The 12,337-nt window shown below is 48.7% G+C and overlaps 1 protein-coding gene across 14 annotated transcripts in view; it reads left to right on the forward strand.

Moving 5' to 3' along the window:
- The window catches only part of PTK2 (protein tyrosine kinase 2), a 207,804-nt gene that overhangs the window by 179,634 nt on the left and 15,833 nt on the right, over positions 1–12,337 (forward strand). For 11 of the 14 annotated variants that reach the window (XM_061123123.1, XM_061123121.1, XM_061123124.1 and 8 more), the window contains 4 exons: positions 4,140–4,251; positions 6,906–6,992; positions 8,525–8,662; positions 9,339–9,470. In XM_061123123.1, the coding sequence (XP_060979106.1) occupies positions 4,140–4,251; positions 6,906–6,992; positions 8,525–8,662; positions 9,339–9,470 (469 nt within the window). Of the gene's footprint in view, positions 1–3,487; positions 3,680–4,139; positions 4,252–6,905; positions 6,993–8,524; positions 8,663–9,338; positions 9,471–12,337 lie in introns of those variants that run through there. The other 3 variants (XM_061123119.1, XM_061123120.1, XM_061123129.1) reach the window with 2 other exon arrangements.

The following is a 12,337-nucleotide window of genomic DNA, read 5'->3' on the forward strand; positions in this document are numbered from 1 at the left end:
TGTATCAGGTGGTTTTAGATTATGCCCTAGACTTGGGGCTGACAAGTTGTGGCAACTCTGGATTCAATGTCATTCCTCTGAAGACTGCTTGGTTAGTTGACTTAGCAGGCAGCTAACTAGGCAGGTCTCAATTGCAAGCTCTCTCCATTCTATGAGTTCCGGTCTCGATTCAGCTGAGTTCAGTCTCAGCTGGGCCGCCTGGAGCCTGCCCTATATGTGCATGGTACACAGGGGTCAGCACATGATTCAGGCAGAATTTATTCTTAGAATTTGAAGTACCCACTCCCTGGCTCTCTTCTTCCTGGCATTTCCCTGTTCATTTTCCACCAGCTGTGGTGACCCAAACTCAGTCCTCTGGTTCTTCCAACCAGTAGGATGGCGGCCAGCTTTTTGGCCAGTGGCCATTAAAGTGGGACCTTGCCCAGTGCCATTCTTTCGTCCTAGCGTCCCTCCCCCCAGAGCCTGACTGCTCAGTGCTGCCTCAGGTCCTAGTTGTTGTCTAGGCTGTCTCTTCTGTCCTAGTCTCTGCAAGAGGAGGGGTCACATAGGAGCTTCTCCAACTTGCCCAAAATACCAAAGAGGTCATCATTTTAAAGTAAGATTTTAGTAGAAATAACTTTTAAAAATAATTTTGAGATGTGTGACACTGTAGCCCAGCAGAAGTGCATGACTTCCTGAAGTTTGAGACACATAGTAAGTAGAGAGAAATGCAGATTTTGTGTTCCTGAAACGAGATGCTGGGTCTGCTGTGTGTGTTTGTAAGAGGAGGGGAGAACCCCGTGCTGCAGCACCGAGGTTACTGCGGCTGCAGAGACACCATCCCAGCCTCATCTTAGGCCTCCAGACTTGTTTTCTGCAAAGATCCCTGGGCGGGGGTGGGGGGGAGTGCTTGTTGAAAGGTCAATTCCATTCCTTTGTGGTGAGGCAGTGTTGGGTAATTATAAGAGATCATGTTTCAAAACTGGTATTCCCATGAACTTGCTAAAACAAGCCATTTCCCTCTTGGCTTTTATTATTATTATTTTTTTTTCTTCATCCAGTTTCTTTCTTGCTGCTCTTTCTCTGGGTATTTTCCAGATTAGCCTAAGTAGCTATGAATCCAGACTGATTTTCTCTCCAAAGCAAATTTTGTGATGTCATCATAAAATCATTATGTTAGGTGATCAAAGTCCAATCTTTTTTTTTTTTAAGTTATTTAAGCATAGAAGAAATATGGTTTCAAAGGAAAGAATAGCAGTATAATTGCTATCAGGAAAAACGCTGCAGAAATGAAATAGATAAAAAAAAAAACTCAAGACATGTAAAAGTACAGAACTAGTTAGCATTTACTGAAATGTCCTACTGGTTCCCTCCCCCACTTTGTTTCTCCATCCTAACAGTGAACGGGACGGGCAGTGTGTCGTTGTTCCTTATGCACAAGGACACAGGTTGAGATGGCCCGGCTGCCTGTGGTTACCCAGCTCCCAGCTCTGTCCCTTCTGCTGGGATGGTGAGAGCAGCTGGTCAGCCCCTCAGGACTGGTCGCCCGTCCACCCAAAAGCTTGCGCTGGAGATTTGCTTTAGTATCTCCGCTTCATAATGGAAACGAAGAAGCTGTCAGACCTCTTTCTTGCTCTCCATGAAAATACCTTAGACGTGAAGTCACATCCTGGGAAACCTCTCCCCGGCAGCTTGCAGAGCCTGGGAGGCCAGGTTCACAGGGGTGCTGCCGCCGGAGTCAGAGCGTGCTTTCACATGTTTGTGTCCTTTTACTCTGAGCCGACGACTTGTTTGACTTTTTCTCCTAAAGTGAGGAAAGTAAAAACAAAACTCACGTTAAACAGTTTTTTCCCCCTCTTCCCAATTCTCTTCCTAGATAGGGCTCGTGGATAAAACAAAGAATGATTACCACATGCCCTAATGTTTGTTAAATGAGAAGTCTTACTATCTTCTATTGCTTTATCTCTCAGCGGGTTTCAGACTTAGAAACCACCGTCCCAGGAAGAAGCATGCAGGCTCGTTGCCAGTTCACATTAGGCAGCTAAAAGCTCTCAAATGGAATGTATTGCTACTAAAAATATTTGTAGTTTGGGAAAATATGTTTAAATTTGACCTCCTTGACACTGCACATTCCAGTTTTTTGCTCTGGGTTCCTCAGTGACTGTAAAGAGAAAAGCTCAGAAATGTCTCCATGGGCACTCTTACTCCATCTATGGAAGCGTCTTCCCCCTGTAAAACCAGATTCTTTATGAGTTATTTATATTCTGAGCTGCTCTAAGCAACAAATTACTTTTTCTCAGAAACATTTTGACATGTTATCTTGGGTTTATGAGGCTGAAGGAACGGCGCTGCCTGGCTACCCCTGTGTTCGTGTTCAGTGTAGCAGGTGATGAAGGATTGAGAAGGATTCAGAAGGGAGTCAGTGGGTCAGAGAAGAGGGGGACCATGAATGTGGGTGCAAGGGTCGGGGTAGGGGGAGTCTAAGGGGTCTCCCTATGGCAAGGGCCTCCCGTGATCCATTTGGAGGTGTTTGTGGGGGGCAGTCACCTTCAGGTCAGGGTGACCCAATTCAGAAGACAGGCCATGTGAGTTAAAGTGCCTTCATAGGGGCTGTTTGAAGTAGAGTTCCCATTGCCTTTAAGAATAGGTCACACTTGGCGTTCTCACAGCTTGCCTGTATTTTAACAATTTGAGGAAGTTAGAAATAAGGGCAGTTTGGTTTGCTTTTGTTTTTTGCTTGATTTTTTTTGTCTTGATTTTTGGGAATTTTCAGTTGTTTAAAACTACAGAAATTTTGGAAATTCTGATTTGGAGTCTGTTACTTATTTTGAGGGTCAGGTGATTGAGAGCAGGGTGCTCGTAATCAGAAGGGGCCCCTCTCTCAGGCCAGTGGACCCCTGCTCCCGTTGGCCTGCCCGTGTCCCCTGTGAGGCGGGGGGCCTGAGGCGAGCCGTCTTCCTCGGCAGCCCAAGCAGATGCTTCAGGGCCCACCGTCCCGTGGTCACTGCAGCATTGTGACTCAGGTTCTGTGCTCATGCTGGGCGCGGCAGGGGCCACAGCCTCTCAGACAGGCATACACGGCGCATTTTGACCCGTGAATCGTGGGATCTGAGCCATGTCCCCACGATGCTGGCTCGCGGGCACAGCGGCCTCGAGGGCGCCACCGGTCCTGCCCTGTCGTTTAAACGTTTTGTGTTGTTTCTCAGCCACTATCGTCTACATGGAGTGGGAAGGAAACTGAAATCGTATTTGGAAGAGGGGATGGGCTCTTTTGACTAAATTTCACTTTTCTGTAAGTGCTGATGTGATCATTGAGGAAAACATTCCCTTCCCTTTAAAAAAAAAAAAAAAAATCCTCCCATGTGTAGTGAGGGCTTGCTGACTCAGGGCGGTCGTGAGATGGATTGTGCATCTTCTCCTGCCGTAGCTGCGTGAGACGCAGCCTGCCCTCGCCTCCGGCAGCCGGAGTGTCTTCTGCAAACAGGCGAGCGGTTCCCAGATTAGAAAGGGAGGCTCTGGGGCAGCTGACCTCACTCTCTCACGGACGCCTCCCCGGGAGGCTGGGGCTGAAGCAGCCTCCGTATGCAGCTGTAGGGCGGCGGGTGGGGGCCGCTGTCTGCGCCCGGAGGACCGAGGTCCCTGCCAGCCCAAGTAGTGGGGGGCCTGGCGCCTGGGAGCAGAGCCCTGAGCTACCTGGCGGGTGAGCAGCCGTGAGAGGTGGTGCTGAGCTGCGTGTGCGAAGGCAGCAGGAATTTCAGAAGAGTTTCCTTTCTTCCTGATGAGACAAAGTGCTGGTTAAAGTGAAAGCTGGCAGGAAGGTCGTCTGGGCTGTTTGGGGCGTGTCTCCTACAGCGCTGATGTGGTGCCTCCGTGGGGCTTGCTTGGGGAAACGGTCCTGCTGAAGGGAGCCGGGCGTCCAGACGGTCCGTCCTGGCTCCTCTCTGGTTTTTCAGCTTCTCCCTTCCCGGCCAGCTGTCCTTCCTTACCTGGGCTGTGGCTGTAAGCGGACCTGCCCTTTGCATCCAGGCTTCTCTGGAGTCCTGGGAAGCTGGAAACCCGATCCCCTTTTCCTTTCTCATTGGGGCTCCTGGCAGCAGGGCGGGTCCCGAGTGTTCCAGCTCCTGGCAGCAGCTCCCTCACACCCTGTGTTATCTCCCTAGCACAATCCTGGAGGAAGAGAAGGTCCAGCAAGAAGAGCGCATGAGGATGGAGTCCAGAAGGCAGGTCACCGCATCCTGGGACTCCGGAGGGCCCGACGAAGCACCGCCCAAGGTAGCAGAGGCCCCCACCCCACCTTGGCATTCCTCCTGCTGACTCTCGAGGGTTTGGTTTAGGCAGCTGCATGCTATCTGTGCAGAGAAAACCAAATGGCAGGTTTTTCTAAGAGTCAGCACTGCAACTTTGGTTTCTTATTTGCTTCTCTGTGTACCACCCTCCTGTGCACTTATTTTCCTAATCTGTGTTGCAGCCTCCAGCTGTTTGAAGCCATGGATGATTGGATTAGATATGACTTCCCAACTCCCTGACGACCTGCCCCCCCACAGAAGTCAGGGACCTAAGCCATTAATGATTCACAGTTTGCTTTGTTTTGAGAGGAGTCTGCTTCCACCTGACCCTGTCCCTTGGGATTTGGTTCTCTTCTGCTGAGAACCTGGAGCACATTTCTGCCCTTTTCTCGCCTGTGGCCGGCGGCTGGGTTGTCTGTGGAGCAGGCAGCGCGTTGTATCCGCTTGTTGAGGTCTGTCGGTAGCATTCCAGCCCTGTCCTCCATCCTCCTGGCCTGCAGCCGGCCGCCAGGCCTCCACGCTGCACAGCCATGCTGGGGCCGGGAGGCCCTCGATCACTCCCCTCAGGTCAGGATTCTTTGTCCTCCTTTTGCTGTGGACAGGATAGTGTTTTCACACACCAGTTTGCTTGCAGAGAATAATCCAGTTCAGATCATTTTCTGGACAGTATACATAAAAGGCTATTTTGCAGTTAATAGCTAACTGCTATTTGACATTTGATGAGCTAAAAATATATTAAAAGAACTCTGATAGTTCATTCCCTTTTTGAAAAGTGTTCAGAAATCTGTTTTAACACAAAGTGCTATTAAATATTGTACCCATTTTTTTCTTGGTCATTGTTTTAAACTGTGTAACAGGAAGTATTATTACACATTTAGAGTGAATACAGGTTATTGACCAAGTTTTTCAGAACTTTAGAGGTGAAGGGTTCTGTAGTCTGGCTTCCTCCACCAACCGGAGAACTGAGGCCCAGGGAAGGAGGGCCACGTGCTTGATTCCAAGGGGTCACTCTGAGCCAGTTAGTGATGAGACCAGAATATTTCTCTATCTCTCCTCATTTGGCAACAACAGAATCCCTAGGTACCCACCAGAAAGCTATGAACCCCAGCTCCTGCGGCCTCCACCTCTTATATACAGGTTTGCCTGTTTTCTCAGTCACAACTGTGGAATGGTTCGACACTGGAGAGCCTTGGAGTTCATTTCTCAGGCCCAGAAATCAAGTGGATCTACTCACAGGTGGCTCAGATGACCGAGCATGTTCCCTGCTTGTTCCCGGCCTCACTCTCCTCGTCTGTGAAGTGGGGGTACTAGTGTTCCCTGCCTCTTAGGGGTGTTGTGACGACCAGATGAGATTGTGTGTTCACAGCATGTGTTTCGGTTCCAGAAGTGTGAGGACCTCTGTGTGGCTGGTGAAGAGCACAAATGATACAGCAGTCCCCTAAAACTCACAGAATTGAAGAACCCTTTCCATCTAAATGTGTATCTCAGTCTCTATCATTTTTTAATAATTTTCATGTGACTGAGTTTTGAAAGCTCTGCTATTAAATAAGTTCTTGGGCGGAGGTGGAGGTAGTTGGGCTTCCTTTTTTACAGAATAAAGGTGAAGCCAGCTTAAAATTTTTTAAATAGCTTCACATTTCTTTCTCTAGGGCATTTTCAAAGTGTATATTTTGAGGCTCTTTTCTGTAATCAGAGATTGTTCTAGTCTTTAATATGGGTCAGCAGACTACCCCACTGCCTGTTTTCTGTCGATAAACATTTATTTTATTGTGTGAACTTACTCGTTCCCTTGTGTTTGTTCATGGCTAGGTCCCACTACACAGTCAAACTTAAGTGGTCCAGTTACTGTGTGGCTCAAAAAGATTAAAAAATTTACTCTGTGGGAATTCCCTGGCAGTCCAGTGGTTAGGACCTGGTGTGTTCAATCCCTGGTCAGAGAACTAAGATCCCACAAGCTTTCTTCCATTCATGAGTTGTCTTTTCACTTTCTTGACCTCGTTATTTATAATGTGAAAGTTTTAATTCTGACCAAGTTCAATTTATCTTTTTTTCATTTGTTGACTAGCTTTTGGTATCCTGTAGAAGAAATCATTGCCTAACCCAGGATCACAAAGGGCTTCCCTTGTGGCTCAGTTGGTAAAGAATCCACCTGCAACACAGGAGACCTGGGTTCAATCCCTGGGTCAGGAAGATCCCCTGAGGAAGGGAAAGGCTACTCACTCCAGTATTCTGGCCTGGAGAATTCCATGGACTACTTAGTCCATGGGGTCACAAAGAGTCGGACGTGATTAAGCGACTTTCACTTTCACTTTAGGGTCACAAAGATTTACTCCTGAGCCACCTTCTTCGAAGAGTTTTACCGTTTTAGCTCTTAGGTTTAGAGATATGATCCATTAGAATGAATTTCTGTGTATGTTGTGTGGACAGGGTCCGGCTTCATGTTCACATGTGGTATCCTGATGTCCAGCATTATTTGTTGAGAAGACTGTTACCCCCAATGAAATATCTTCACACTCTACATCATTCTTTCCAACTAAGCTCTTATAGAAAATTGTTTTTTTCTGTTCTTTTTAACAAAAGGCAGATTCACCAAAACAGTCAAAACACTCTTCATATGATGCTCTGTTGATCTGTCCACAGCCCAGCAGACCTGGTTATCCCAGTCCGAGGTCCAGTGAAGGATTTTATCCCAGCCCACAGCACATGGCTCAGACCAATCACTACCAGGTACGCATCCATTCCAGGTGTAAGGTGTGTTCTTTTGTTCTTCACTTTCAGAGTGGGGAAGTACATTATATGGATTGATATTGATAAATTAACACGTATATGTTTGATTCCAATGGTAAGATGTGTTCTTTTGTTCTTCTCATTCAGAGTGGGGAAGTAACATTAAACATACTGATATTGATAAATTAACACATATATCTTTGTATCAAACAAATGAACAATTCTTTCCCAAGCGCCAGGTTTCCTCACCTTGATAAGAACAGCGATAGGGCATTTCCCAGAGGCCTTTTTGCCTTGAAAGGCTCAATTGATCCTTTCACGTGGTTGGGAGTTATATAGAAAAAAACTGCTTTAGATGGTTTGAAATCTCTTTGTTGTGAAAATTCCTAAAAGTTATCTGGCAGTAATATATCCCTTCTGACTGAAACATAGTAACTGATAATAGCATTTCATGTTTAGTAAAATATTTTTTGATTAAAATATTTAAATAAACTGTGAGAGCTGTCTATATAAGTTATTTAAAAGTTTACTGTGTGTCATCAGTATGGAATTTTGGTATAAATCAGTGCCTAGAGATCTTCACTGAAGGGTGTGTTGATGTTTGGAAATACAGACTTGACTGCACTTTATCTCCTTAAAAAGTAGCTGACAGTCCTGCCATCCAGCAGCCTGATGAGTTCGGGAAGCAAACTCTGATTCCTTACTCTGTCCTTCTTTTGACTGAACGAGAACCGTACAGAGAAACGCCTCCTACTTCCCTTCTGCTTGCCACTTTTTCCCACATTCACCTAAATGCTCTTACTCTGCCTGCGCCATCACTGTTAGACTGTGCAGCCATGCCTCTCCCACCACCTGCCCCGGTTCATCAGTGGACAGGCCTACAGGGGCCCTGTTTCTCCTTCGCTGGGGGTGTCATGGTGAGCTGGCAGGAAGGGACCTATAGAGCAACAGCTTAGCCGTGTGTCTGGCCTCCTGTTGCTTCTACATCCGAGGATGGTCTGCGCTCAGCATTGTAATAAGTGTGCGGAGTAGAGAATGTGTGCTTTCCTAGTGTACATTTGTGTTGGCTCTCTAAGCTAACAGATGACCTTTCTCGAGACCATAGTTGAGAGTCCATTTCCTTGCTTTACTGGCTCCTAGAGGTACCTGCACTCCTGACTCATGACCCTGCTTCTTCCATCTTCCAAACCCCAGTATCTCTCTGAGCCTTCTTCAGTAGTCACACCCCCTTTTCTTTTCCCTCCTGCTTCCCAGTTGCATTTTAGGGACCTTACGATCTCCTTGGGTCCACTGGGACAGTCCAGAGCAACCTCCCCATCCCAGGAGTCTGACTTAGAATCACGTCTGTGCGACCCCTTTGCCGAGTGAGGTGCTCACAGGTCCCAGGGCTCAGGCCTTGGACTTCTCTGGGGAGCCGTTTCTCTGCTGCCACTCTGTCCTCTGCAGTCTCAGTTACTTCCTGTCACCTGGAAGCAGGACTGTGCAGAAGCCACTGTGTCAGAGCGTGACCTGGCCGCTTCGCTCATCCGCAGGTCTCTGGCTACCCTGGCCCACATGGAGTCACAGCCATGGCTGGCAGCATCTACCCAGGTCAGGCATCTCTCTTGGACCAAACAGATTCGTGGAATCACAGACCACAGGAGATACCCATGTGGCAGCCCAGCGTGGAGGTAAATTGGATGTCCTTGGGCTTTGCCTTGTTAATTGATGAGGCTGTACCCAAGGCACCTTTCATTCTGAATCCTAAGATTTCTCGGTTTAGATGACCTGATTCTAAGATCAGATGCTCTCTGGGTCTGTGAATCTTTTTAACTAAAAGATGAAGAGATGCTACCATCATTAGTCCATTCACTGGAAAAACAGAGCCCTACATGAAGCCAGTGGACATACAGAACCTCCAGCTCAGCCGCCCATGTTAATTTTTGCTAAGTTTTCCTGGTGAAACCAAGAATCACTCCTGTAATATTAAAAAACACTTCTTGGAATCCAAGAACGTCTGTAGTTGTCTGCTATTCATGCTCTTTTCCTTGGAGTAAACATGCTTTACACTTCATAACATGCATGTGTCACATTTAACCCTCCTCCCATTGTTTTACTTCCAGATCGTTTCCACTTTTTTTTTTGCTCTATTTAATGACGCATTCTTTGCACACATCTTGGATTACTTCTTTAAAATAGATCCCTGCAAGAGAACAGTTGTATACCTCTTAAAGCTGTGTCACCCACGTTAACTTGAAGCCCAAGGAAAAGCTGCTCTGCTTAATTTTTTTTTGAAAGACACACAGAAAAAAAGTAAGAGCACCATATGTGGACGCCTGAAAGTGACCCTCCCAACTCCCCCTCCAGGACTCAGCGGCACTGGACCTGCGTGGCCTCGGGCAGGCGCTGCCCACGCACCTGATGGAGGAGCGGCTGATGCGGCAGCAGCAGGAGATGGAGGAGGACCAGCGTTGGCTGGAGAAGGAGGAGAGGTTTCTGGTAACTGAGGCGCGCTGGGTGCTCTCGCTCCTCGAGCCCTGGGGCACCCGCTGTCCCGCCAGATGGCGGCAGGGTTCATCTTGTCCAGAGCAGGAGCGTCTGCTCCCTCAGGCTTGTAGCAGTGGGTGGTTTGCTTTTCTCAACTGACATTTTCCGGATAAATTTCTAGGACGTCAGCAGTGGCATTGCGGGCTCAGACGTAGAACCATTTCTGTGGCTTCGCGTGACTACCACGCTCACACAGAAACGACTCCCGCTCAAGTGGCTGCTTGCACACAAGACACCACCTCTTGCCTCTGCAGGCCGGTGACTAGACAGGCAGGCCCCGGGCTTGCCTTCCTGGGTCCTCAAGTTCACGGTCTGAGGGGCACAGCCCTCCCCCCATATGCCTCTGGGTTCCTGGCAGGAAGCGTCTTCTTGGGACAGCTCTTGCCAACAGCCCCTCAGAAGTCCCTGGGGACAGAGGAGTGGTGATAGCGGTCTCTGTGTGTCACGAGGTCCTCAGTCTCCCGAGCCCTCTCCCGTCAGCCCTCCTTCCTGAAGTAGCGGAAGAGAAGGATGGCTGGATGGAGCCAGGACTCGGGGAGCCCTCACACAGCACCACACCCGGGGGTCCAGGGCTGGTCCCTGGGGCCTCTCATCACCCTCTGTGCTGAGGGACCGGACACCATCGGTGAGGGGGATACAGCTGTGTTCATGACTCTGGGACTCCTTCAGGCGCAGAAACACTTAAATCAACAGCCAGTGGTTTATAAGACAGATACCCTGTTTTCCCTCATTGATTTGTATTTTAAAAGTGAGCGTCACAAACTCTGCAGATTAGGCTGACTATATTGCAGTACCAGTGTCTGGTCTGTGGTTGCTCCTGGGGTGAGGAAGGCCAAGGCTGTGAGCTGTTCTGAGCGGGGGGAGCCGGGGGCGCTCTGTGGAGCTGGGGTGCCTGTGGTGGCCGGGTGCACACAGATTGGGGTTTCAAGGTGGACAGGCCCAGGAGGCGCACTCAGCCTCCGGAAGAGCTGGTCTGTGGGGGAGCTGACCAGCCTAAGCCCATCTCCACCGTCTGGGTGATGGCAGGTGTCTGGAATCAAGGCTGGAGACACTGCTGGCTGTCAGCTGTTGGGTTTGTTCCTTCTGAGATAACTTACGTACCACAGACACACAGATCCTAGGTGTACAGTTTGATGAGTTTTGATAAATGTGTAAGTCCATATAACCTACTCTCTGTACATAGAACTTTTCTGTCACTCCAGTAGCCTCCAACTCATATTCAAGATACATTGATGAGTCGTGTAACCTACGCCACGGGGACCCAGGCCGTGCCGTGTCCTGTCACAGGCGTGGTGTCCCTGTCCCCTGAGCTCACGACATTCCTGCCGTTTGTTCCGACCCTCTCCCGTACGGCTTTGTGATCTCCTGTAGGTTCACCTCTTCCCTCTTTAAGTCTCTGCTATTCATTCAGAGCTTCCCTCACTGACAGCTCGGGCTCTCATTCCCATTGGCTGTTGCTGTCTCAGTCACTCAGTCATGTCCAGCTCTTTGGGACCCCGTGGACTGTAGCATGCCAGGCTCCTCTGTTCGTGGGATTCTCCAGGTGAGAATACTGGAGTGGTTGCCATTTCCTTTTCCGGGGGATCTTTCCAACCCAGGGATCGAACCTGGGTTTCCTGCATTGCAGGCAGATTCTTTACCATCTGAGTCATTCTTAGTTATTATTTTTGTATATGAATATGCATTGAGTTTTAGGAAATTACCTTGTATATAACAATATTTATCACATGAAATCTTTTTCACTGATTTCCTTGGGCTATCTGTTGTCACTTTTTAAAAACATTTTTCCCCTTCATTCTCAGTTACATATCTCATATTGCCCCTGAAGCATCTCTTGCCACCTTTTGTATTAAATAAGTTCTTGCTTGCTTTTCTTGCTTTTATTTTTAAAGTTAACGTCTATAATAGTTTATTAAGTATAAGGTTGGCTTTATATTTTAAAGAATAACTTTTTAAAACCTTTTAAAAGGTTTAACGTGATGAAGTGTGTGAAGCATTTTGCTTGGTTTTATGCTGGAATCACATTCCAGAGAGGAGTCCCCAGTAAGTCATGGTTGACATCCTTTTAAGGTCCTGGTTTATCTTGTTCGTGCTGTTTCATTAGAGATTCCTGTTGATCCTCATAAGGAAGAATGGTTTATCACTGTCATTGTTATAGTTTCAAGATCAAAACAGTGTTGGTGCCATGAGACAAGTTGACTAACCGCTGCCGCATCAGCTCTGGGTCAGGTAGCCAAGGTGGGGGCGGGGGAGCTGAGAGCAAGCGAGCCGTCAGCCTGGGTGACTGGTGGACGAGGCGCAGCCCCACCGCCCGGGGAACAAGGTGAGGAGGTGGGGGAGTGAATGCCACGCCTGGCCTCTCTGCAGTCCTGTCTCCTCCCAGCTGCATCTCCTGCCCCAGCCGTGGTGACGCTTCTAAAACTCGGCTCTGATCCTGTCCTTCTCTGACTCAGAATCTGCCGGTGGCCACCACCAGGTGACCGCCCGGGGCTCTCCATCCATCCTGCCCTCCGGGCCCACCCCCCAGGTCAGCCCCTGATTGTGGTGGAGAATATGGACCCCGGGGAGGTGTGCAGGGCCGGCCTAGCAGCCGAAGAGCATTCCAGGGCGAGGGCACAGCAAGTGCACGAGCCTGGACTCTGGGCCAGCTGGGTGAGGGTGTAAAGTCCTCGTCCTCGTGACCCACATAACTGTCTACCGCTTTATGCTTCACGTATTCATCTGTGAAGTAACTATACTGTCCTCTGTAAAGGGCGAGAGCACCTTCCTGTCGGGTGGTGTTGAGGACTAAGCGTGTAACCTGTGAACAGTGGAGAGGG

This window comes from Dama dama, chromosome 21, assembly GCF_033118175.1.
Source record: "Dama dama isolate Ldn47 chromosome 21, ASM3311817v1, whole genome shotgun sequence".
Classification (NCBI taxonomy): Eukaryota; Metazoa; Chordata; class Mammalia; order Artiodactyla; family Cervidae; genus Dama; species Dama dama.